This window comes from Micropterus dolomieu, linkage group LG15, assembly GCF_021292245.1.
Source record: "Micropterus dolomieu isolate WLL.071019.BEF.003 ecotype Adirondacks linkage group LG15, ASM2129224v1, whole genome shotgun sequence".
Taxonomy (NCBI): Eukaryota; Metazoa; Chordata; class Actinopteri; order Centrarchiformes; family Centrarchidae; genus Micropterus; species Micropterus dolomieu.
In genome coordinates this window covers 4,978,721-5,003,676 of record NC_060164.1, presented here as the reverse complement: position 1 = coordinate 5,003,676, position 24,956 = coordinate 4,978,721, and the positions used below count along the sequence as shown (strand labels likewise).

The 24,956-nt window shown below is 40.2% G+C and overlaps 1 protein-coding gene across 4 annotated transcripts in view; it reads left to right on the top strand.

Annotated features, from left to right (window-relative positions):
* LOC123983968 (serine/threonine-protein kinase 32C-like) overlaps positions 1-24,956 on the top strand; it is an 81,569-nt gene that overhangs the window by 37,411 nt on the left and 19,202 nt on the right. For all 4 annotated transcript variants that reach the window (XR_006828336.1, XM_046070478.1, XM_046070477.1 and 1 more), the window contains one exon: positions 14,039-14,190. Coding sequence is in view for 3 of the 4 variants with exons in the window: in XM_046070477.1 (XP_045926433.1) it covers positions 14,039-14,190 (152 nt within the window). In the remaining variant the exon portion in view is untranslated. The remainder of the gene's footprint in view (positions 1-14,038; positions 14,191-24,956) is intronic.

Genomic DNA, 24,956 nt, shown 5'->3' with positions numbered 1-24,956 from the left:
GCCAACACAATAAAATGTACATGAGAAAATGAGAATGACAGCAATGGTGTGAAAGGCCAGAAAGCTGTTATGAACTAAAATATTTCATCACAGTCTGCATCTTATTTCATCATTATCCACGTTTGCCAAAGCATGTCTTTGTTCTAGACATAGACGTAACTGCACACATTAATGAGCTATGTATCATGTAGCTTTTCCTCTAATAATGTGGTTAAATTCTGGCTTGTATTCATTATCATTCCAACCATTCTAACCCCAGAGAATACGACAGAATTTCAGTATTCACGTGTAGTGTATCATTATTTAAGCCAGAAACAGAAGAGTGTTTTGTTCCACCTCCACATTTCTGATATCTGTGCAGCTCCATGGAGAATGAATTGCAAAGTGTGACAGCAACCAGCATTTTTGTTAGGATAAGGTTACATTTTTGATTAAAATCTGATACAGAACTATGATAAAATGACTCTCGTTTGGCCTTAAAAGTTCAGATAAGAATTCCATCAACCTTCAAACTCAGTGTCCTTTTATCATCAATGCAGCTGCCCAAGGCTGAATATCAGGATAGATCAGAGACTTAATAGCTTTTAAATATACTAGAAATTAATTTTTAGTTATGCTTGGTTGCATTTGCCCAACATTAATCAACACAACAACTCTCCAATAAAAAGATGTGTAATTTTTTGACCTTCCCCGAACAGAAATTGTCCAACCATAGCTTATCTAACTGGCCTTAAGCGGTGTACATGGGGTTGTAGTAAGAGCGGAAGTCTTACTACAGAGAGTTTGAGGTGGTGTATTTTCTTTTAGCCTTTCCATAACCAATTTCAGGAGGGCTAATTGGTAAGGTATTGATGAAAATTTGTATTACTCTAATATAAGCTGCGATCATGTGTCCAGCTAGCTACCTATAGTAACTTAGCATTACTTCCTAGCCCAAGAGTTAACATATCATAGCAATTAACTACAGTAGTTTGTGGGGTTACATGTTACATTACATCTAGGACATCCACTGTGTAGTAGTCTGTGTAGTATTTCCCCTCGAACAATCGGATCTGGGCAATAAATTGTAATTGAAGGCCTGTAGTGTGAACGTAGCCTCATACGCCGCTGTCATAAATAAGGACAGCTGTACATGTGCGTTTGTTATGATTACATTACTTATGATTAAAAACTAGCGAGTTGACAACTTCGCTAACATAACCAAACATTAAGCAAGTGCACACACAAGACATAGCACACCATCCAATGTTACACACAGTGCAATACCAGACGCTCCGGGCCCAGAGTGGCAATGACAGAGACGCCACTCTCCTTATTCACAGTCAGTGTACCAACAATATGATTGTGAAGCTGTTGTTAATGTTTCTATAATATCTTTCTACAAGGTTCTTATTATAGTATGAGTCAGCATGAAACATTAAAAGGTCAGTTGGTTGTTTGGTTTTCAACCAGCTCATGAATCTAACAATAGCGCATGTGAGAAGCCAGCTTATGTCTACCTTAAATTAGGGATGTGGGTTACAAACATCAATAATTTGAGTGGTAAATCTTCCACCATATCATTGTAAACTGCATACATATAGTGCAAGAATAGAAAGCTTAACTGTAACTAAGGGTAAGGGGGCAAGGCTAGTCAATCAATCAATGAAAGCTAAAGTGCTCATACATTTGACAGAGAAAATATATGTATGTCAGTTTTGTGGTTGGTCCCCCACAGGGATATGAATGGTAAACTGAGTGACGTTTCTTTTAACAGTGAGCTCATGGAATGAAACCTTCGAACAGAAGAAGGAGCATGCTGTCAGAAACGTGAACTGAAATATCACATCAAATCCCTGCAGTTAACAAGACAGGGATCAACGTAACAGGCAGGGTGCCAATCATTGTAATGGTCAGTTTTTGTCCCTAGCTGATTTAAACTATGCTTTCTTTTTAAAAGAAGACATGCAATATTATACAGTATCTGTTAGGTCATCATTATGAACAAGATATCAAATAATAGCCTTCAAAATTGTATCATGTTGATGAATATGAATGAGATCTTCCACCTTTAATGAAACATGCAGTTACACCTCCAACACCTTCAGAAAGCCTAAAGAGAATATACTGGCGATAAGCCTTCATGCACTTCTTTTGCATCTTTGGTATCATTTTCATTCTGTGATGCATGTAATCCCCTTATAGTTTCCCACCTTCATACATGAGTGAAAGTTCAAAGTCTTCTTACATAAATTGGAGGTAAGCATATTCTAGGGAAGCTTGCTTAAACATCTGAGCTTTGAGAAGAGTTTTCTGATTTAAATCAAGTGTATTTAAGTTTTTCTTTTGTTGTAATAATATTAATAAAACTTTATTTGTATAGCACCTTTCATAAAAGAAATGCAGAACAGCCAATACTTTCAAATTGAATGTCAATATGCCGATACTGACCTTATTAAAAGGATTAGGTGTCAGCCATGACATGACCAATCTACATTAAATACAGTGTCCTTGTCAACATCATTATAAAATTCACATTCTGTCAGTCACAGCAGAAACTATTTTGAAAAGAGAAAATGCGGAGCCGTTGCTTAGACTGTTTAGGCTTTTCCATTAGTGACACCAAATCCCTGTATGATGTTCAGTGATTTTCAGTGGAGGCTGCTTCAAAGACAGCACTATCAGGCTGTCAGACGAATGTGTGTTTGCATGTGCAATTTCAACATGGGTTCCTGACAAGTGGGAAGCTTCCGGTCTGAGACATGATTCCAATGCTGAAATCCCATAAACCTGCATTCTGTTGAACGGCCAGCAGGGGGCGACTCTTCTGGTTGCCAAAAGAAGTCCAGTTCCATTAAAAACAATGATAAAGTGAGGCTACTTCTCAGCTGATTTATTACCTCAGTAAACACTTCCCTGATGAGTTTATGGTCTCAGTCGCTAGTTTCAAGTCTTCTTCAATACAACATGATTTTCATTTAGTAAATAATGGTCCCATTTATTTTAAAATGGACCATAAAGCAGAGTATGTTTTAGGGTGGGATTATCTGTGATTGACAAGTTGTAACCATGGCGACCTGTCAATCAGGCTAGAGTGACTCGTACCCACGGCACTGTGTAAATTAGGAGTCGGCTGTTCTCTTTCTCTGGTGAGTACATTTAGTTTGACTTGTGTGTTCGCTAGACAAAGCGAAGTCAGCCCTGTTAAAATGACAGATGCACCTAGCTAAGCAAGCTAACTAGCGCCACAAACGGCCGTTAGCTCCACCGTCTTGTCCAAGTATGGTCACTTCCGGGCACCAACGGGTGACGTCACGGTGACTACCTCCACTTCTTGTATACAGTCTATCTTCCTGATGTGCTTCCATTGTGTGTCTGCATAATGGAACGTCATGTAAATGCTCACTATTTGTATAGCGCCTTTCTAGTCTCTTCGACCACTCAAAGGGCTTTTATATCACATCACATTCACACACTGAACCCAAGTGCTCAAACAGAAACTAACATTCACACACATTCATACACTGGTGGAATAGCCACCAGGAGCAATTGTGTCTTGCCGAAGGACACTTCGACATGCTGCCTGGAGGAGCCAGGCCTTGAACCTTCCGATTAACAGGCAACCCGTTGTACCTCCTGAGCCACAGCCGCCCCATTGGGATAATGTAACGTCATGTAATGTAACGTCATGTAATGTAACGTCATGTAATGTAACGTCATGTAATGTAACGTCATGTAATGTAAATGTAAAGGATTCTCACACCTCCCTTTTTTCTTATGTACTACAAAGCTTCACTTGGCTCAGTCTCAGAGCACTCTGATCCATGACTGTGCTCTTAATGGTCATACCGGCTGTAATAGTACATCCTGGAGCTTTGCGAATGGGTGGCCAAGCTCAGCCAACACTTCTACATCCTGCAGGCTGACAGCTGCCGTTGTGGAGCAGAAGACATCCAGTGGAATGAACCAAATGAAAGAGCAATTTATTATTATTATTATTCTGTCTTCTCCCTGGATGACATGTTCATCAGACCCTGAAAGTAGGTTTGCCTCGCTTGCCTCTCTCAAAGCACTGTTGACCAAATGCAGCATTGGCATTATGTGCGTGCGAGTGAGTGTACGTGTTTTCAGGTTATCCTGTACTTATACAACGCTTTTGCAACCACTGCACACCGACGACGAGTGTCAAACCATGGTACTGACAAAACAAAACACAAACTGAAGCTTAATCTGAGGGACTGATGGATGTCAGCACTTAACGTGCATTTCTGCTGAACTTAAGAGGAGAGACACAGGCTGCTCTCTCTATCTCTCTCCCCTCCTCCCTCCCTTCAGGCAGTGGTCTTCTATCTGCTCGTGTTTCCCCATGTGTCTCAGTCAGAGGCTTCTGGCCGACTTGGCACTTACCTGACCTAGAAAACAGAAAATCTGCAGCTTCCTAACTGAGTCCACTAAATTTAACACCCAACCCTTTTCTCCTCTCTGCAAGCCTTGTTGTCCCAGGAGCTTTAGTCCTTCTGACAACAATTGATAGGACTGCTAACTATAGCAGAACAGTGGAGGGAATGAAGTGTAAGAAAGAAGGTGGATTGTAAAGGTAAACTACATGCAGCCAGCCATGGCTACGCTTTGAAGCACAACGTGAAGGAGCTTTTTTTTTGTGGCTCGGTTATTTGTTCACCTAATACGCATTTAACAAGTGCATGTGTTGAAGGAACGTGTTACATTGAGATTAACCAGAGGGAGGTCTGGGTAGACGGAGAAGAGCTGGAGGCTGAGGCAGAGGTCTGCAGTGCAGACCTAAATCACATGAAAGATTTAGAGCGGCAGAAAGGGAAACTGGGCATTTATTTTTATTTGTTGAGATTTACGTGCCCACAGGCCAGCCACACAAGGACACAGAGAGTGACTACAGGTCAGCCTGCTGATACTTTATAGCAGTATGATTCCCTGAGATATGATATCTACGTACTCCATGAAAGTTAACCTTTTTATCCCACAATCATGTCTAATTTTTCTATTGTTCTCTATCGTTCTATTCTTAAGATAAGATTTATTTAAGCTTTATTGTCTGTCACAAAGTAACAGAAATTTTCTGTCTGAAAAGTCTCAACAAAAAAAAAAGCACATTTAAAACACACACTATTAGAATAGGACAGAAACAGTTGAAACTACAACTGACAAGAACAAACGTCCCAGTAAGCTGTGACAGTGTGACAGTGAGCCAACACGCACAGTACCAGGACCCTGACACTGAAGCGGCTAAATGGAATCCAGCTATCATTCATTATATTCTTTATACCTGTGCTCTTCCTACCGTGACAGGTCTTCAGTGAAAAAAGTCTGTGATTTCAACCAAGTTCAGACCTCTGCTCTTGAGAGGATGTTCTCTAAATGTTTTGTTTAGTTTTATGCTAATAGGGATATTCTTATAAAACAAGGTATCTCTTATTCGCATTATGCAATGTCATCTGTAACAAATGGTGAAAAGACCACATTTCTGCCTTAGGAAGGATATGTCTACCATTTGTTTTCAGTCCAACTTGCGTTTACATTGGTATAATGTGGATATGTGAAAGGGTATAAATTGCAAAGATGTTTAAACACAATAAAAGTTTGGGATAGAAAATCATGACTAATGCCAGTAATGATCACTAATCATTCAGATACAGTCAGATAGAAGTCAGTCAGAATTGTTTTTACACATATCTTTAATGTAGCCTTTAAGAATAGGAAAACATATAAAGAGACATATAAACTAGGCCTATATCACGATGTTACAACAACCAAAAAACCATGCAATCTCTGGTCTCATATAACAATAATGTATTGCTGTGTGTCACCCAGCTCTGTTTATAGAGACCATAAATACCATAGCCCATCTTGAAATGGCTCTAAAGTCACCATGAGCTTCCGGGGCTGCTGCTGTCACGCTTTACAACCACTGCCACATCTTCAGTTGCTGTTCTGTGTCATGTCAGCATCCTCCCACAAGACACTACACTCTGACCTGTAAGCATCTCATAATATCTTCTGCCGAACTGTGAGATAAATGTCTAAACTATGTATCGTAAAAGCCACGAGTGAAATTGTAGCGGTGGGTAGGATTTAATATCTCCTCGGTGATGGATGAAACACATTATTAAAGGATAGTTATCATCTTCCTGGTTTCCTATTTTGAGCATAGTTTGAGGCGCTTGCCTACAGGCCTGTCAGTCTTACTCTGCTCCAATATTTCCCACTCCTCTTCCTTCATAACTCTGGCAGCATAATACTCAATTGTTAGGTATCCCTCAGTTAATAAAAAGGTATTCAAGGAGCTGTTCATCTTAAACTCTGCTTTTTAATACCACAGAACATATTATGTATTAGGACTATTGTTTCCTCAAGGCCAGGTGAAGTTTTAATGAAATTGAAGGAGAAAGCACCTTTTGGGTTTTATTAAGATAAGGATTACCTGCATCACCTGGCCTGTTGTTGTACTGGTCTCTCTCAAAAACAATTTCTCTCTCTGCCCCGACTAAATAGGTTTCTTTTTAGTCACAGACGATGAATAGTTTTTTTTATTGTTTATTCTCCAATGCCCTGAGGAATCATCCAATGACCTCCCAAATTAACATCATCCAGCCACTGGGCAAAAAGGCTGAAGTCAGAGCTGGACAGAGCATCGACGTGGAATATATAATTAGCCTCATGATCTGCAGGACTGCAGGTAATACTAGTAGTTAGGTCACATTGAACCTAAGTGGAATATTCCAGCAAATTTAGAAAGAATCATGCTTTATAACTAGGAATTTGGAAATCTTGTGTTGTTAGGGATGTTATATACCTTTCACAACTTTTGACACCAATACAGCTCCTCCATTGCTCCTTTTTTTTCAACAATATTAATTACAGCATCTTGGAATAATTACAATCTGCACCTGATGGTCTGTTGAATATGAAATGCTGAATTATTAATGTTTTATTGTTGCTTTCAAACCAGAGTTTACAAGTAGCTGCTCCCATCGCTAGCAATGGAAGACCCGCCATTGTTATTCTGTAATTGCTGCTCATATTGCCTCATTAGAGATCCTCAAAAGTTTTTAGAACATATGGGTGAATAACTGTGGTGGCTTTATTTAGAATTAAGTGGATTTTTTAATGTGCTGTTCAATTGCAGGAACGTGTTTCTCTGCCTGCCAGGCGCCCCTGGCTGACCCTGTGGAGATTAACTCCAGGAAACAGCCTGCCGAGCTCCTCGTTATTAATGCCGTTCTTCTTTCTTAGCGCTGATTAAATAATGATTGTGTTGCAGAAAAACAAAGTTAGTTTCATGCTTGAGAGCTCAAATCTATTAAAAGTGCGCATCGGATGCAAAGCATGTGATTTCTTTGGGCGTGTTTCTTGGAGGATAAGACGGACAGGTGCTCTCATCTGTAGCGTTCCTTCACGTGCATTGTCCTTGCCTTCGAATTCTTCCACATGAAATGACTCTGCACTTCTAACACTGAGAACACCACAGAGAAATCGATAAGTCTCACTTTGTGTGTGTGTGTATGTGTGTGCGCCTGTCTGACCACCTCTAAAGAGCTCTCTTTAGGAGAGATGTGCAGCTGGCGGTCAGAGATTACAGCCAACGTTGTGACAGCATCACCCAGGGCCAGCGCTGTCGTCCTTTCCACCGCTCGGAGACGTGGTAACTGGAGCCAAGTATAAACCCTGGACACATCCCATATAAATGCCCTTTTTTCCTTCAGTTGTGTTTCATCTTTAACCAAAACACCATTCAAGTTCCCACATTACATGGCACTACAGCAGCCTTACAGCTGCAGTGCCGAATTCACTGAAACCTGGACCGTTTTACTGACGCACACTATGTACATACAGCTGGTCAAAACACTGGTGTACATTCAGTGTTCCTGCTCAAACAAAGCCCCATTTGAATTCAAATGGTCACGCTGAACAAGCAAACACAAGCAAAGCAGCACTGTAAAGGATAAGTCTAGTGATATTCTATATTTTTGTTTTGTCCACAAATTCCATGAATAGACCAAAACCTACAAGGAATGTCTCTACTAACAAGTATTGTTTGTGTATCCAAAGCCTAATCTATCTTATTCCTCTGTGCCATAGAGCTCCATTGTTGTCCAAAACCATTAAAAACACATCAATAAGCCATGCAGTTGCTCTGAGGGATATGTTCCTTCATCATCGTGAACACAGGCACAGTAGTGTGTTTTGAGTCAGTCCTACAAACACTGTCTTACTGCCGTGAATACTCCCCGGCACATCAAATTTGCCACAGACAAGGTAAGAAAGTCGAGAAATTTTGAGAGACTGACTGACTGGCATTTCACAAGATAAAAAAAATAAAAAATTTAATTATTTAATTTTTGCCTACTTTTAAAATAAGACTGTTACAACAGACCTTAGTTTATGTGGTAGAGAGTTACTTTTGTTGGAAGACTCGTGCTGGCTCGAGGCTAAAAAAATCCAGAGTCAGGTCTGGTGAACGTGCCAATGTATTAGCCAGCCTTTCCCCAGATGCACAGCCAGCCAGCCAATGGAGAAATTTGGCACCATCCTCTAACTCGCCCCTAGCTTCCACCCTGCCTGTTCGAAAACAAAATGACCTTTATCTCTGACGAATATTCAAAAGCAATCTGAATAGCAGGTGTTCCTAAATTTGAATTTAACAATGAAAAACTGGCCAGCAGTGTAATAGCAGGTTGGCACATGCTGACCATTTGCATTTTCCAGATAATGTTACAGAATTAATTAGGGACACTTTAGTGTCCATTACTGCTCGGAGAGAAGCGGTTTCAGAAGCCATCACTCTGTCAGTGCCTCAGTCCTAAGCCGTCGTGTCACAGCGATAGCTGGAATCTTCCATCTGAAACTGATTTCCATCTAGTTGAAGATGTCTCTATTCATATGCAAATAGCTTGCAAAACATTCCGCCTCACACGTCTGGCCCTTAAAATTGTTACATTTTTCTGCTCTATACTAAACTGGTCTAATGCATTGAATTGATAATATGCTCAATGAATATATGAATAAATCCTTTTTGAAAGACATTATTTCACTTGGCTGACCGGCTCCTGAGGATTCCAGATAAGACGGGGCTGGTGGGAGATGACTGACAGTGCGATGTCTGATTGGTTGAGAAACTCAGGAGTTTTACATTCTGCACAGCTGCCACACCATGGGTCTCCTTAATAAAGGAAAATAGATGTGTAAAATGCAATCATCTGAACTTGTAAAGAATAGCAGCAACACAGAGAATAGGGTCAACGGAGAAAAATATATAAACAAGAAAACACTGATCTATTCAAAATGATCAAGAGTTTCATGTTTAAAGTCAAGTGAACAAAGAGGCGTGCACAGACGTTTTGAGAGGCAGTGGCAGTAATTCAAAACAGAGCAACGAAATGTTTCAGTTATAAACATCCACCTGTTGGCTTTCAGGTCTTTTTTAGATTTACTAACACCACTGTGCAACACATTCACGTATATAGCAGCTATTTTCATCTTGGGTAAACACATCCTGTATTCTTTTACAGTGCTAAGCAACAAGCTTAGAGCTCCAAGATATCTAATGCTATATGATTAATTCAGTAACATGCAGTCTCCCTAGCATGGGCAGGAATACCTCAACATTTGGCTGAAACATTTCTTCAGATTTGCTTTAGAGTTGTTCAGGCCTGGGGAAAATGTGTAAACCAATCACAACTGAGGAGCAAATCAACCAACATAAAGATCAAGAACTTACAGTTCATTCACAAAAGACAAAAAAAGGTGTAATTTCTGCAAGAAATTAATGTTGACAGTGCAGATGATGACTTGTTGAGTGGGTTCTTGTGGGCAGGTTTTCTCACAATAGCAGTAATAAGAGTTGTAATTATTCCTTTTTATTTGATCCAGAAGGGCACATCAGCCAAAAAAAGGGCAAAGGGGCAGCAGCTTTAGGCTGTGAGCCACCATTAAGTGCACATCCTGCATGCTGCATCAGAATGAAGCCACATGAAAAATTCAAAGGATAAGAAAGAAGGAAGGTGAAGGATGATACCTAATGAATACTGCTGCTAACTGAGAACATGCATATACTTTACATTATTATTAATAACAATTTCTTTATTAGATCATATGATTTTAGATTTATTTTCTATCATTCATCTCAGCATGATGAGTTGCTTGCTTTAAATAGATCATCCACTACTGTGAACATTTTGCTTCCTACATTTACTTTTTTCTTTTTTTTTTTTTTACACAGTTGCATTACACTCACGTAGTAATGGAGTTGTGAGCAGGGACCATTTTTTAAACCCTCTGCTCAGTAGTGCTTTTAACTTAACAGATCGCATCTCTCAGAAAATTGTGTTTGCACCAGTAATAGAAAATAAATGTAATGTCCACTGAGTGCTGTACTATCGGAGTTATCCAGATAAGGTTCTGGCTTTTCATCTGTCTCTCATATAGAAAATTTCCTCTCAAGTTAGATCCCACACAACATGACTATTTCTCTATTGCACAAAGGCTCTGGATGTTATATGTAGTCTTTTGCATGCTCTAGAAGAGAATTTTACTGCTTTTGCTCCCAACAAAGCCATAAAGAAGATTTCCAAAAGAGGTCCTGAGCCAGTGAAATGCCAGAATGTCTCTAAAATTTGACTCTGTTTGTTGTTTGTTGTTCCCAGATGATGCCTACCTGGAACATTGCTTGAACATAAATGGGTTAAGGTGCATGTGTGGAAAAGCGTTTATTTGCCATAGCAGTGAAAGATAACCTTTTGGATTCAGCAGGAATTGAAGGGAGTTTATGTAGTCTACCTTCTAGCACAGTACAGATGGTACAGACTGGCCTGGCTGAGTGCTAAGAGAAACTGGGTCTGTGTTAAGCTCAGCGAGGGAGATGGAAAAAGGGAGGGCCTGGAGCTGCGTGTTATGCTGAGGGCTAAAAAAAAAAGTCTAAAAAAGAGGTATTGGGTATGGTTGAACTGATACGGAAAACTGAAATCCAATAGCAGGATTTAAAAAATTTACCTGGCAATGAGTCCTGAGATTTATAAATTGAAAAATGTTTGTATTGAACAAGTTTGGCTTTTCTCCCAGAAACGTATAGTCCTGTGTATATGAGTATCTAAACTGGACATCAAAAGTCTGCGTTAACTGATAATGAAAGTAATATTAATAGCAATAACTATACAGATGAACTGATAACTATGTGATATCTGATCAAAATTTTACACAAGTATCAACTGCATGTTCATAATTGTCCAATTATAGGTAAGAAACTGCAAATGCACAACAGAAAAAGTGCTCTAATGTAAGCCACTATCAATAGCGTGTCCAGCTAACTAGGCTAACTAGTAAGCAAGCGTGACTTTCAGGGCCATAGAGCATATCATTAACCAACACTTACGTTTGTGGGTTTAGAGTTACTTAAATAAATCCACTGAGTTGTATTTCCCCAGTGTGTGGAAGCCTAGCCTGGATGTTATCAGAGTCTAGGCTAACATTAGCAGCTCTGTTCTTGTCTTTACTGGATTCGGGTTTACATGCCAGCAACCCCAGCAATGTTACATAAAATAGCGTTATGTGTGCCAAACACATTGGTTAATCCTCACCCTAAAAGGCTTTTTCTTGTAACATTAAAAGTGAAAAAATACTGCTTGAAAACACAATTAGCTAGTTAGATATTGAATGTGTTACTATTTCAGCTGGTAAAAACATTGTTCGCTTGAGAAAAATAAGTTGCTTTTGTGAAAATGATTATTGCTTATTGTATTGTAAACTGCATAGCAGATAGAAACTTCATATTATGTGGCACATTTCTTGTCTGCTTCAGTTTAATCTGACACTTAATGAAGGAGGAGGAGGAACAGGTTTGATGAATTTCAGCTGTGATGAGCTAATGTAAGTGACAGAAGTAAGGAGAATCTGGGCCTGGAGGAGATCCAGACGGAGGAAACAGGAGAGAGCCGAGTCAGAGCTGGCACTCATGTGAGCTCTGTGCTTGAGGGGAAACCATGAGCACAAATTAATAGATGATGTTTGACACAGTAATAGCGTTCCTCCTGCCACCACACATGAAATGTCCAGTTTAACACCTCATTTACTTTGGTGTTCAGTCTTAAAATCTTTTTTTCCACCAAGTCAATCACGTAAAAAAATATCCACCAGTGCAAAAGATGTTACAAAACCATATTCAGATGTCTAATTCTTCATTATTTGTTTGAAGTAACTGATTTCAAGATGGTATGTGAAACCATGCATCTGGACAACTGCACAAACATCCATCTGCATGGAGGCAAGGGAGATGTTCTCTCTTCTGTAAGACTTAAAAACAGAACAAATGAGAAAATGACTAGCTGTAATCAGTGTTTCTGCAGTGTATCGGGGCCAGAGTGCTCTGTAAAACAGCCATCTGCCTGGCTCTGACTGTAATGAGGAGACCTGCGCCTTGGTGGACAGTTCAGTCCAGACAAAGCCTTCTGTCTATAACAGAAATAGCAGGGGGATTCTTAATGCTTCACAGGATGGTCAAGTGCACCTGGGGCATCGGGGGACACTTTTTAGGACCAAAACAGCTGCTTAGGATGTGTTCCTGAAGTACTTTGACAGTGAGTGATCATGTGAATTTCTGTTTTTATTGAGGGTTTCATATTCAGTATGTTTGCATGCACACAAGCAGCTAGGTTATTGGGAGAAATAAAGTTAAGGAGACAGAAAATCAGAGAGTGCCTTTACATGCAGGTGGTCGGTAATCAGATTCCATCCCCCCCACCCCACGTAGCTTTGAAAACGTCTGCCATTTTAAATGTATTACAAGGATGAGTAATGATGTCTCCCGCTGTACTGCTGCCTCAATATATATATATATATATTTTCTGTTTTAAGTCTTTGTCATGCATGTGCAGTCTAGTATAATTTCACATAAATATAAACAAGACAAAGAAATCATCTGCCTGTTAAACATATAGCTATATAGATTGAACCAAATTTCTCTTAATCCATTTACCCAATTCAGAATAAACAGGGGTTCTTGTTTACATGCTATTGAAGAAATCAGGTTAAAGAAATAAAAGCTGAACAATATTTTTGTGCTTCTTGTTAGTTTTCCCTCTGGCCCACTTAAACATTTTACTGACAGTGTTGAGCGTTGGTGGCATCCCTGCTCAACAGTCATGCAAATTAGATATTTCCACCCTTTGTAGCCTGCAGTAAAGCCACATTAAAGGATAGTCTATTTTAATACAGTACACACATGCCATATTCAATGAATATATAGTAGTATATAGATATAGTTATTGGTTGCTGTATTCATTCCTCCTCTCCATACTGGCCATTAAGTAATCAGTTTTGTATGAAGATAGCTGTCTGCATTTCATGTAATTATGCATTGATTGAAAATGCCCAAGTATCTGGTCTTGAGGTTACACAAATAAACTAAATGACTGAAGATAGGCAAGAATTCCTTATTTGTCTGCAAGGCAGGATGTTCAGCAGACACATGATCTGTGTAATGATTAAATAAATTGTGGTTGGACAGTAATGTTACTGTAATGACCCTGACCTTTCTGGAGTCCCCTCCTGCTCCTGACCTTTCACAGCCACTTCCTGACAAAACCGCAAAATCTTTTGATAAATAAATAACGAGGTGATTTGTTTGCCGCCACAAACTTCTGTGTTTGAAAATGAACTTCATTAGAGTAGCTGAGCGTATCAGCATTTTATACATCAGTACAGGGTAGCCTATCCATCTTAACGATTGCATTAATCAACAGCCGAAAAGATGCTGTGAGCTGTTTGGAAAACATGTTTGATTTGCATGGCTGCGTGGTCGCATTTGTGGAGCTGAAACTTGGCTTGTACACCTTAACAGTGATGTAATTCTCTCTTCTTTGCCAACACAATATTGCGTTTAGATCTGTGTTCATGTAAGCATATGTATTGTTATTTTATAAATTCACATGCAGATTTTGTACGCAAACTGTCTAAATATGTTTGTCTTGTACTAATATGCTTTATTGTATCTCTGCCCCCCCCCCCTCTGTTCTGTCTTTGCTTGCTGCAGGTATGCATTGTGCAAAAGAGGGACACCGAGAAGATGTACGCCATGAAGTACATGAACAAACAGCAGTGCATAGAGAGAGATGAGGTCCGAAACGTCTTTAGAGAGCTTGAGATCCTACAGGAAATTGAACATGTTTTTTTAGTAAATCTCTGGTGACTATCCTATGTTTTTACACTTTCAATGTGGTCTGCACTGCCTCTGTCGGTTGCCTGCTTTGTCTGTCTGTGCATTTTGTATACAGAGACTCTAAATAGACAAGTGCATGCTCTCTCTAAGATATGTTGCAGCCCTAAAATAGACATACTCTTTGTGGATATTGTGTTCCCAGTGTTGCATGCACTTTATTTTCTGCATTTTGGGACTCAGTGGGGTAGAAAAGTTTTGTCAGTTTCATTAAGGCTTGAAATGCATTTTCCTCTAGAAACCAACAGCTATTAATTTAAGAAGCAATTAACACAGGAGAGATATTTTGGAATATTAATTTTGACTCTGAGCCCATGAAGCACACTTTTGATAATTACTGTGGTTTGAAATGACCTCACTCTTCCCTCGAGTCTGATATGTGGGTGAATGGAGGCTGCTTTCATTATTCAACGCTCATCTCCAAGCGGGACACATTTTCTAAATGTAATTGGGGACCTGGCACGGCATTTACGGCATATTACACAAAGCACTTTACTCCTCTGTAATTGGTAGAATGATATTGCACGTGCCTGTCTTCTATCTATCTGATCGCCAGCAGAATACTTATACTACGTTATTCACACATTCCATGATGGATTGATTATGTGTATGTTGTGATGAACCAAGACAAAGCCTGTCCTGGGCTCATTCCCTCACCAAGTTGTGAATGATTTAAATTCAATCTACAGGATAATTTTGCCTGCTAGAGAAGCCACTCTACTAGAGCAAACTGAGGGCATTTTAATGAGCGTACAGTAGTAGGCTTGTGTATTTTTTATAGTATAATTCCCCGCAGGAGTGTATGGCTGCCGGAGCCTTCTGTGTTCTAGTTTTCCATGTGCTCTGCTATCTCTCTTATACTCTGCATTCGGCACTATTTCAAATGTCCAATAGTGACAAAAATGCTAAACAGTATCATTGCGGCTTCGTGGGAATGAGAAGTTTCACACTTCACACCTCCTCCCTGTGCTTTCTAAGTCCGCTTCACGGAGATGCTCCAGAAAGGGCCTGTCCATCTCACTAGGCGCATATAGAAAACATGATCTCAGCCAGCTTCCCTCATACCAGTTCCCACATACTCAGCAAATAGTCTTAGTTAGCGCATATAAATGTCTCGTAAGACAGCAGGTATTAAAAATTTGAATAATGCAGGCATTTCAAGGAAGAAACTCTGCATCACACGTCACAGATCAAACCATGACTTGTTTGCATTTATCATACACAGTGCACCAAGTAAGTGGGCCACAATTGCAAACATGCAAAAAAAAGTTGGCCCCTGCAAATAGGCCAGGAAAGGCTTATCATTAAAGCACCTAATCCATATGTATCCCCTTGAATTAATTAAATAATGCTTATATATCCCTACATGCTACATACATAAAAAAGTATGATATATCAAAAGGGGCCTTTCCTCATCAAGAAATAATATTACATATTATAATTATTTCTAATAATTAAAAATAATAATTATTATATATTTTGCATATTTGTTATAGTATTTTTTATAGGAGATATTTTGATTGTAATTTTTCTATTCTCTATATTCATACTGAAATCAAGATCAAGTGAGCGTTTGCCCTTAGGGAGGCTTCTGTTGCTGCTCGCCGTAGGACACCTGCGTTACCGTTTGACAGGTGCACCGCCCCAGTCAAACCTCCTACCTTCTGTTCTTGACTGTTGCAGTACTTTGCCTTTCTTTTTTTACTTGGCAACAATGAAAACCTACTCGGTAATAAAACGTATTCTGATAAATATGAAATGTTATCAATAACAACAATACATTAAATAGTACAGTAATGATAAATAAGTACTACAATGGTAGCTTCCTGTGATTGGTACAAATGGTGTTCACACCAGAAATTAACCGATCCAGTGTTCACATGGCAGTGGTCCACCTCCTCGAGTGCAGTTGTTTGGTCCGCACCAGAATTCAAGTCCAACGTTTAAACTAACTCAGACAAACCACATCAAGGGGTTAAACGCTCCAGGGTTCCATTCAACTGGACTAAACAAGGTCGGTGTGAACCCACCCGCAGTTTCTTTTGATTATCCACAGACCACAGATTTTTAAATATATTTAAATATGTATATTTGCTGTATATGAGCGCCACAAACAAAAGATTCCACCACCTTACAAACTACAAGAGCTGTTGGCTTCCTGATTGCTCCAAGTCGATAAGCCTTTGGCTTTGAATTATGTGGGGTGCTTGGACCCTATTATACTTGCTTGCAGGTTTAGTATTTTGTGATTGGGATGAACCAAGATTTCTGTGTTTGTTTCACATCAGTATCTCCAAAAGGAAATATTGTCATAAATGCTCAGTGTGGTACCCCGATGGTTTATATGTTTGCAAAAGTTATCACTGTTAACGGCTTGTCCAAACAATAATGTCCCCTTGCCTCATCATTTCTCAGAGCTTGCCTGCTTATGTTTGGCTGGCCTTCTTGAAAAGCATAGGGAAGCTGTCAAATCTGCATAACAAATAAAGCATCACAGTGACAGGTTGCAGAAAGCAAAGGCAAATCCTTAACAGGCTGTTGCCATTACCATCAGATTGTGTGACAGAAGAGAGATACCATGTAAAAGCAGCTGTGTGGTAATGTCTGGATGCAGCTGTTACTGTACTATACGAGTTTGTTGGTGTTGTACGCACAGACTCTAAACTTGGGCAGCTGTTTTGTAATGTTAATATCACCAGACTGGTCCCAAGCAAATCCACCAGAGACGCTGACAAAATATGTATCTAGAACAACTTTGCTCCAGAATACCGCTTTTGGTACATGATTGTGCAGACCTACAGTCAGAAGCTGACCGAAAATATGGTTTGGATTGGTTCTATCCTCATCAAGTAAATGGATTCATGCGGGACCGCTCTAAAGAGACAGGGACTAAAGCCCTCTCGTGCTGAGCGAAAATGTGTAATTCAGCTTTTGCCTTTTCTCCTCAAGCTGGAGATAGGAGAAAACAGTGAGACGTTAAGGAAATCAATTTATAGCTTGAGTCTATGGTGACTTTGTTGTTTCTGCCCCAGTTTATGCAGGCACTTTGTGAGCATCTGTGCGTGACAGCATTGTTATGTGTTGTACTTGTATGCATCTCATAAACTGTCTGCTTCATTTAGCTGCTGCTTGAGACGGCATCTCAGCCGGGCAGGTAATGAGATAGGACTGATGAGAACCCTGCTTCATCTTCCCACCATCTCCCTTACTGTATAACAACTCAGAACCTAATTGGTTCACCGTGTGGGTATGCTGTTTAACCAATTCCCCGTTGATCAGACAGTTGCCAGTATCCATAGGCGTGATTAACAGAGCGTTACAATTTGGGCACTTTAACACATTATAAATGCATGTTCGATAGACGAGCTTGGGTTTTTGGGAGCTGCCTATTCTCAACAACAATAACAAAAAAGATGCGAGCCACGAGAAACGCCGGCTTTGATAAAGCTTTATGGGAGTGTTTTTATTGATACTGTGCCAGGAGGAAGCCCAACAGACAGACAGTCAGCCAGAGTCAGAGAGAATGCAGGAAAATATACCAAACAGCTGTCAGACGAAGTAATGATTCCTGCAATCACAGAGGGGTGGGGGGGTGGGGGGATGGGTGCACACGACAGCGCTAAGAAAGTATTAGGCATTGATTTGTTGTGTCAAAAAAGCGATGTGCAGACTAAGAGGATTTGTAAGGTTTTCCTCCAGCTCTTACCTACACACAGACACGCTCTCTGTCTCGAAGCAGGGGTTTGCTTTCATTGAGTCATCCTGAATTCCGCTGTGCTTTTGAACAGCTCCGTCCGTAGCTTCAGAGGAAATTCATTAGGAGGCAACCTTGTGAAAGCCCACACTGAATCCCATCAGCTCGGTAAAGGCTGCCTTAAGCTGGGCGGATGTCAAGTTTGCAGCCCACAGTAATTTCTGCGACCATTCCCTCGCTGCATAGATATGATGTGTAGGAGTCGAGGGTACACTGAATGGATTACCTTGGAGGAGGAAAAATTAACTATCATCTGCTGCACACACCAAATCCATACAAATCCTTGTAAGGATTTGTGACACATGAGAAGACAAGGATTTCTTCTTTCCTTCTTTGAAACCTCAAAGAGCAGGGGTCATCTCGCCCCACCCAGAAGCAGCCGTCCGTGGGGTATTGTACTTCATTATAAAAGCAAGGTTCCGCCTTAAGCGTTACATCACAACAGATCACTCTCAAACAGCATCACCCGTTCTCCCTGAGGGCCCAGAGTCGCAGCGGTGAATCATGACCAAATGGACACTACCCCTGTGCTGTCGAAAACAGAGTCACAGGGCAACGATGGTAGCTAGGGTTGCGACTGTCGTCATAGAGTTAGAGCTTTAAACACAGTCACTTGGGATCATCTTAAAGGATTTTAAAGGTTTCAAAACCAAAACAGGGGTGAGTCATCTGGAGGAGCAGTATGTGGTGATTTCTTGTTGCTGTCCATCCCTTCAGAAAGAGAGTAAGAGACATGGTGAGGATGGATTTGCAATGTTCAGCCTCCATTAGGAACATTGATTTCAGGCCTGGATGAAACAAGGCCTCGGGAGACGGTGAAACAAATTAGCCTCTACGCCCCCAGTCAGCAGTTATAACAAGTCCTGTGAGGGGGCTTGGCCGTAAATCATGCTCATAAAAAGCAAAATATGGGGTCATTTCGGAAAGCGCAGGAGTCTGTTTCTCTAATATAGCTTTGTGAATCCACAGATTATTTTGCCCTGAATTGCAGCCTTGAAGGACTTCTACTGAAACTGCCCCACACACTACTTTTTAAAGAAGAACTTTTTGTAGGACATTGAGAGCGCACGTTGTGAAAGCAGGCCAGTGGAGGTGTTGTGTCTTAAGGCTACTGGTTGAAGGCCGCTAAGGGGAGAGGCACCGTTCGCTCTCACCATTGTTGCAGGATTCCTCGGAGGAGCGTGCGAGTGTCTTGTGATTGGGTCATGCAGCTAGTTGCAGCCAGCATATCTCTTATCATCAACTTTATGTAGGCCAATGAAACTTTGCAGACCAACTCAAGCCAACAGAATCACAAGCTCTTGTGTCTCTCTCTCGTTTCCCTCAAAACTGTTCTCCTCTATTGCTGTACCTGTCTTTCCCTCTCTCCTCCCCACCTCCCTGGGCTCATTTGTCATTATGGCCTGATTATTTCAGCCTGTTCCTTGTACTCCTTCCAGCCGGCTAACCTTCCTCTCTTAGTCGCTGTGTCTGTCGCAGCCTAGTCCTGTCCTGGCCTTTCCACATGGCCTCCTCCTGGTTTTGGACAGTAACAGCTCTCCCCAGACCCCGAATTACTGCCAGACTTTCACTCACGCTCAAGGGTTTGACCCGCAGCTCCTCTGTGCTCATTGTGAGGCCCCACTTAATAAACTGTGCTAATTTTTCAACATGAAGAGCAACAGAGGGCATACAAAATGAGAAGAGTGGTAAAATATTATTTTGACCGTGTCCCAGTGTGCAAATCTTTATACCATATAGTAGCTAAAGCTGCATTAATATAAGCTATATATTCATAAAAAAACAACAAAACAGAAAAAAAACAACATAAACGTTTTCATATGAAACCCACTGTACACTACCTGCCCAGCAATAAACTATAGGCAAAGTTAGCAATTAGCTGGTGAACATAGTGGGGCGTTTAGCAGCTGAATAGCTGGATATTTCCCTCAGGAGTTGGTGGAAACGAACATAGAACTGAAAGGTAAGTGAAAATTGGGCAGAAATACCACTCTAAATTAATGCTAACATTGCTACACATCTGCTGAGTGATGACTTGTTGTCAGTGTTGTATGTTCAACTTTTTGCTGCGCCCCTGTGCGTCCAAAAAATACATTAATGCAGGTTTAAGGTAAGAGGATAGCTAACTCATCCATGGATACCATTCAATAGCATAACTGCAGCATCTTTTTTGTTTGTATCAAGTCACTTTAACTCGAGGCTCTAGTGGAACTAAAGAGCAGGCAGTTATTATTATATTCACTTATTACTAGCTAACCTTACTAGCCAGTTCAAGATCTCCTAATGCGTTCTACATTCCGTGACCAACAAACACGTTACAGAAGTAGCCATACTTATATTTCTACATTTCCATGATTGACACAGATGACTGCTTGAAATGCAAATGTCTGTTCTATACAATAGTTCTTAATGTTTCTGCCAAATGCTCACAAATTCACCAGCTTCAATGTCACATTTCATCTCTCTTTCTCTGTCTACCCCCAGTATCCCCATAGAGTAGATACTGTATGTCCTTGAATACCAGCTACCTGGAATGATTTGTTCCTTACCCTATGAGACTAGATGAGGAGCTCTGAGTGGACCTTTTGTTCCTTGTGTACTATAAGCAGCCAATTGAGGTGGTTCTGGCATCTGCTTAGCATTCTTTCTTGACACCTCCTTGTATTCCAGGCATGTCCACCTGGGAGGAGCATGCTGGACAGATTGTACATATCTGGCCTAAGAACATTTTGGGATCCACCAGGAACATGCTGGATGAAGTGGGTAGGGAGAGGGGCACCTGGAGTACTTTACTTAAAGCCGGAGTATGCTGGAAACAAACAATTCGTACAACATTTTGTTTGACAGTGTTAATAAATGTTCTGAATGATGAGATGTGAGCGATGAGAGGGCACACGTTTCACTTTCTGTCACTTTCCTTTATTGTCTAACCAGTATTCCTTTCCACTCCCAGACCCTGAAGTCCTATATTGGATTTTTAGGACTGTCAAATTTGTGGACTTCGCATTGTGTTTATTTGGAGTGAAGTGTTCCCAAAAAATGGGGAATAAAGTTGTTTGCGTTTCTTCTCTGTCCCATCCTTGGCAAAAGTGACAAGCCTTGTCAGCGCCAAAGCTTTCATATGCTCCAGTTGTCGGCCCATCTGACATCTCCTTGTCACCTCAGTGAAAGCGGGGAGAGAAGTGACAACCAGCCCGAGCCGCTGCAGTCTTTCTCTGAGGAGCCCAGATATTTCGGCGGTGGATTGGGAAGACTGTCTTGTGGAACTCTGAGATAGCAAGTGCAGCCTCAGAGGAAGCTCATCTGTCAACTGGATACTGAGAATCAGACTGTGACAATGAGGTGATAAAAAGGTGACAGTGAGGAATCCCTGCCAACGGAAAACAACATCCTGGGGGCCGGCCATCTGCTGTTAATAGTGATCTTTTAAGGGTCAGGGCAGGTTGGTTTACTGTGTCTGATATAGTTGGCTCTACTGTCATTTCCTACTGAGTGCATACTACACAGCTGTCTTGCAACAGTGGTGGCAGGTGTCTAATGAGAAAGAGGAATTGTGGGAGTCTTGTTCAGAACACTTTTGATGGTAATACAAAGCTGAACCTGCGTGCAGGCTAGTCATTGTTTCTTATTAAAGTTTTTTCTTTTTCTTGCAATTAAGGCTCGTAATCTAATGCATCAGGGGAAAATTGTTACAGTATATCTGTTGTGTTTGTGCTCCCCGAGTCAGTAGGGTGTGTTTTCCGCCCATTATCTATCTCATCACATGAAAGTCTAGGCCGTTTCATCAATTAATCTATGCAGTGTTTAAGAGAAATACCCAACAATACTGAAAATGTTTTTTTCCCCTTCTGTGGCAAAAACACCAATCTGTGGATGAGATGGAATGATTTGGGCTGTGCAACAAACACAGGACCCATTTCTCACTTATAGAGTGGCAGGAAATTGCACCTGAACAGGACCAATCGGAATGTCCCCCTGGGTGTTCAGGGCTAAGCCTGAAGATACAGAGGGAACCTGCGACTATAAAAAGAAGTAATAACACCACAGTATCAGAGTTTTAATGGAAGAATAAAGAATTGGCTCAGCAGCAACCACATTAAACTGAGTCTGATAGAAGAAATCACCAAGGCTCAGTTTGCTTTCCCTCCTCCACTGCAAATTAACATGGGGGGCTTATTAACATATTATTCTGCATTTTTTTTTCACAGATGAGAAATTATATCCTGTTGTACAAAAACTGTTTGTTCACCAGTGTGGCTTAATGTTTTGTTCAGCGTCTGGGGCAGAAATTGTGGAGTGGAGTGTTACAAATCCCCTACCAGATCACTGGCTGTGTTTTAATTTGATGTGCATGATTAGTAAGCCTGATTGACAACAATGTTTAGTGGGCCACAAGCGGCCTTCAATTAAGTCACATCAAGCAAAGATGGGCTGTTTTCAAGTTTTATAGCTTTGTCTAGTAAGTCAATACCTCTCTTTTTGCATTCCCTGGGCATTAATGTATTACTGTCCAATGTGCATGTTCAGAGCCTGCCTCAAGCATACATACATAAATATGCAGTATTCATATAGGTTGTTGATTCACAGGTATTTGCTTACACTGTTAAAAACAAAATTGTGAATAAACACAATATTCCGGCAGCTGGGGCACCAGAAAAATACCATAAAATAACAGTAAATAACCAACTCGTAAAAATACAGTAATATTCCATAATGACAATACAGTCTGTAACTTTAATTTTACATAAAATCTTGCGCAATTGGGGGCTTTTAAGAACATATACACCTGTAAAAACAATTAAATTACCTTTAAATATAGTTGAACACTGCTATAATACAAATAATCAAGCTTAAAATGTATAGTAGACTGCTGCTTTTAATTGAGTTTTATTATGTAATTTTACATAAAAATCTTGTTAATGTAATCAATATATTGTAAAAAAAAAAATACGATACAACACCGGCAAGTACTAGATTTTCCTTTTAAAAAACGTCAAAATACTGTTCTAAAACTGGTAATCAGCTGTGTGTGTGTGTTCATGGGACTTTTGGACCATTCTTCTAGAAGAGCATTTGTGAGGTCAGGGACAGATGTTGGATGAGAAGGCCTGACTCGCACTCTCCGCTCTAATTCATCCCAAAGGTGTTCTATCGGGTTGGGGTCAGGACCGTGCAGACCAGTCAAGTTCTCCACACCAAACTCGCTCATCCATGTCTTTATGGACCTTGCTTTGTGTACTGGTGCGCAGTCCTGTTGGAACAGAAAGGGGCCATTCCCAAACTGTTTCCACAAAGCTGGGAGCATGAAATTGTCCAAAATGTTTCGGTATGCTGAAGCATTAACAGTTCCTTTCACTGGAACTAAGGGGCCAAGCCTAACACCTGAAAAACATCCCCACAGCAAACTTTACACAGTTGGCACAATGCAGTCAGGCCAGTGCCATTCTTTTGGCAACTGCCAAACTCAGACTTATCCATCATATTGTCAGACAGAGAAGCGTGATTCGTCACTCCTTGTGGTGCTGTGCTTTTCACCACGTATCCGACGCTTTGCTTTGCACTTGGTGATGTAAGGCTTGGATGCAGCTGCTAGGCCATGGAAACCCATTCCATGAAGCTCTCTACGCACTGTTCTAGAGCGATCTGAAGGCCACACGACGTTTGGAGGTCTGTAGCTCTTGACTTTGCAGAAAGTTGGCAGCTTCTGCAGATGTGCCGACCCCGCTCTGTGATTTTATGAAGCCTACCACTTCAAGGCTGAGTTTCTGTTGTTCCAAATTGCTTCCACTTAGTACAAAAACTGGCTTTAGAAAATCATAAAATATCATATTGAAACCAGGGAAAAAGTCAATGGTTTGTGCATTAAGTTCACTGTATGTAAAACCACCATTTTCCCCTCTCTTTGCCTTTCATGTCTCTGTACAGTCCCATTTTAAGAAATACTTTCCAATTATTTTACATTCAGATTGCACTTTAATCTTGGAGTTGTTTCTATCAGTATCCAAAATATTCTTTATGTTGACCCAAATGGGTTTATAATGAATAGATCTGAAAATGTCATCAATCAGGTAAATAAAAACTAAACTACTTTTGTTTCAGGAGAACAATTCTTTACACTGAAATGTTTGACTTGTGTGGCTTATTTGTTGCGAGCATGGAACTGAATAAATCTATAAATAGTATCAGATGTGGGAATTTGTATCGTGGTGGTACTTTAAAAGGTCAATGGATAAGACACATGCCTTTAGTGTGAGAGACCCGGGTTCAATACCCCACTGTGACACATCCACCATTGTGTCCCTGAGCAAGACACTTAACCCCTAGTTGCTCCAGAGGTGTGTGACCTCAATTGTAAATCGCTTTGGATAAATGCGTCAGCTAAATGAATAAATGTAGATGTCAATGTCTGAGTTTCCTCAAATTAAGTAAATTTAAGAAAGTCAGAAACTGTCACAACCCTACCATAACCCTTGTACAAGATAACTCAAAATGGGTTTCTGGTCTCTATTATAGAATAAATGGATATATATAGATTAATAACTCTAATGGAAAATGTGAACATTTTTTCCTTTTAATTATGAAAAAACAGGATTTAAATATGTTTGTTTTAGGTTTTGATAATACATCTATTGCTCTATTGCTAAGACTCTTCAATCAAAGTATCTGTTAAATGGCATTAAAATGAATTTTTCATCACAAACCCGTAATTTTACAGGAAGTTTTCTTTTTTAACTCCACTAAATTTAACAATAATTGTAATTTTACCACTTTGGGGCAATTATATACTATGTTAATCTAACTAAGTCAAAAGCTGTGAAATTACAGTAATTATGGCTGTTTTCAATGATCAAAACTGTTTTGACAGTTTTATTTTCCAAATATCCATAATTAAAGGAGATATTTGTAAATTATCAAGAAAATCTATGTCAAGAACAAATGTTTTTTGTTACAGTTAACTGTTACTAATAATTGTACCAAGTT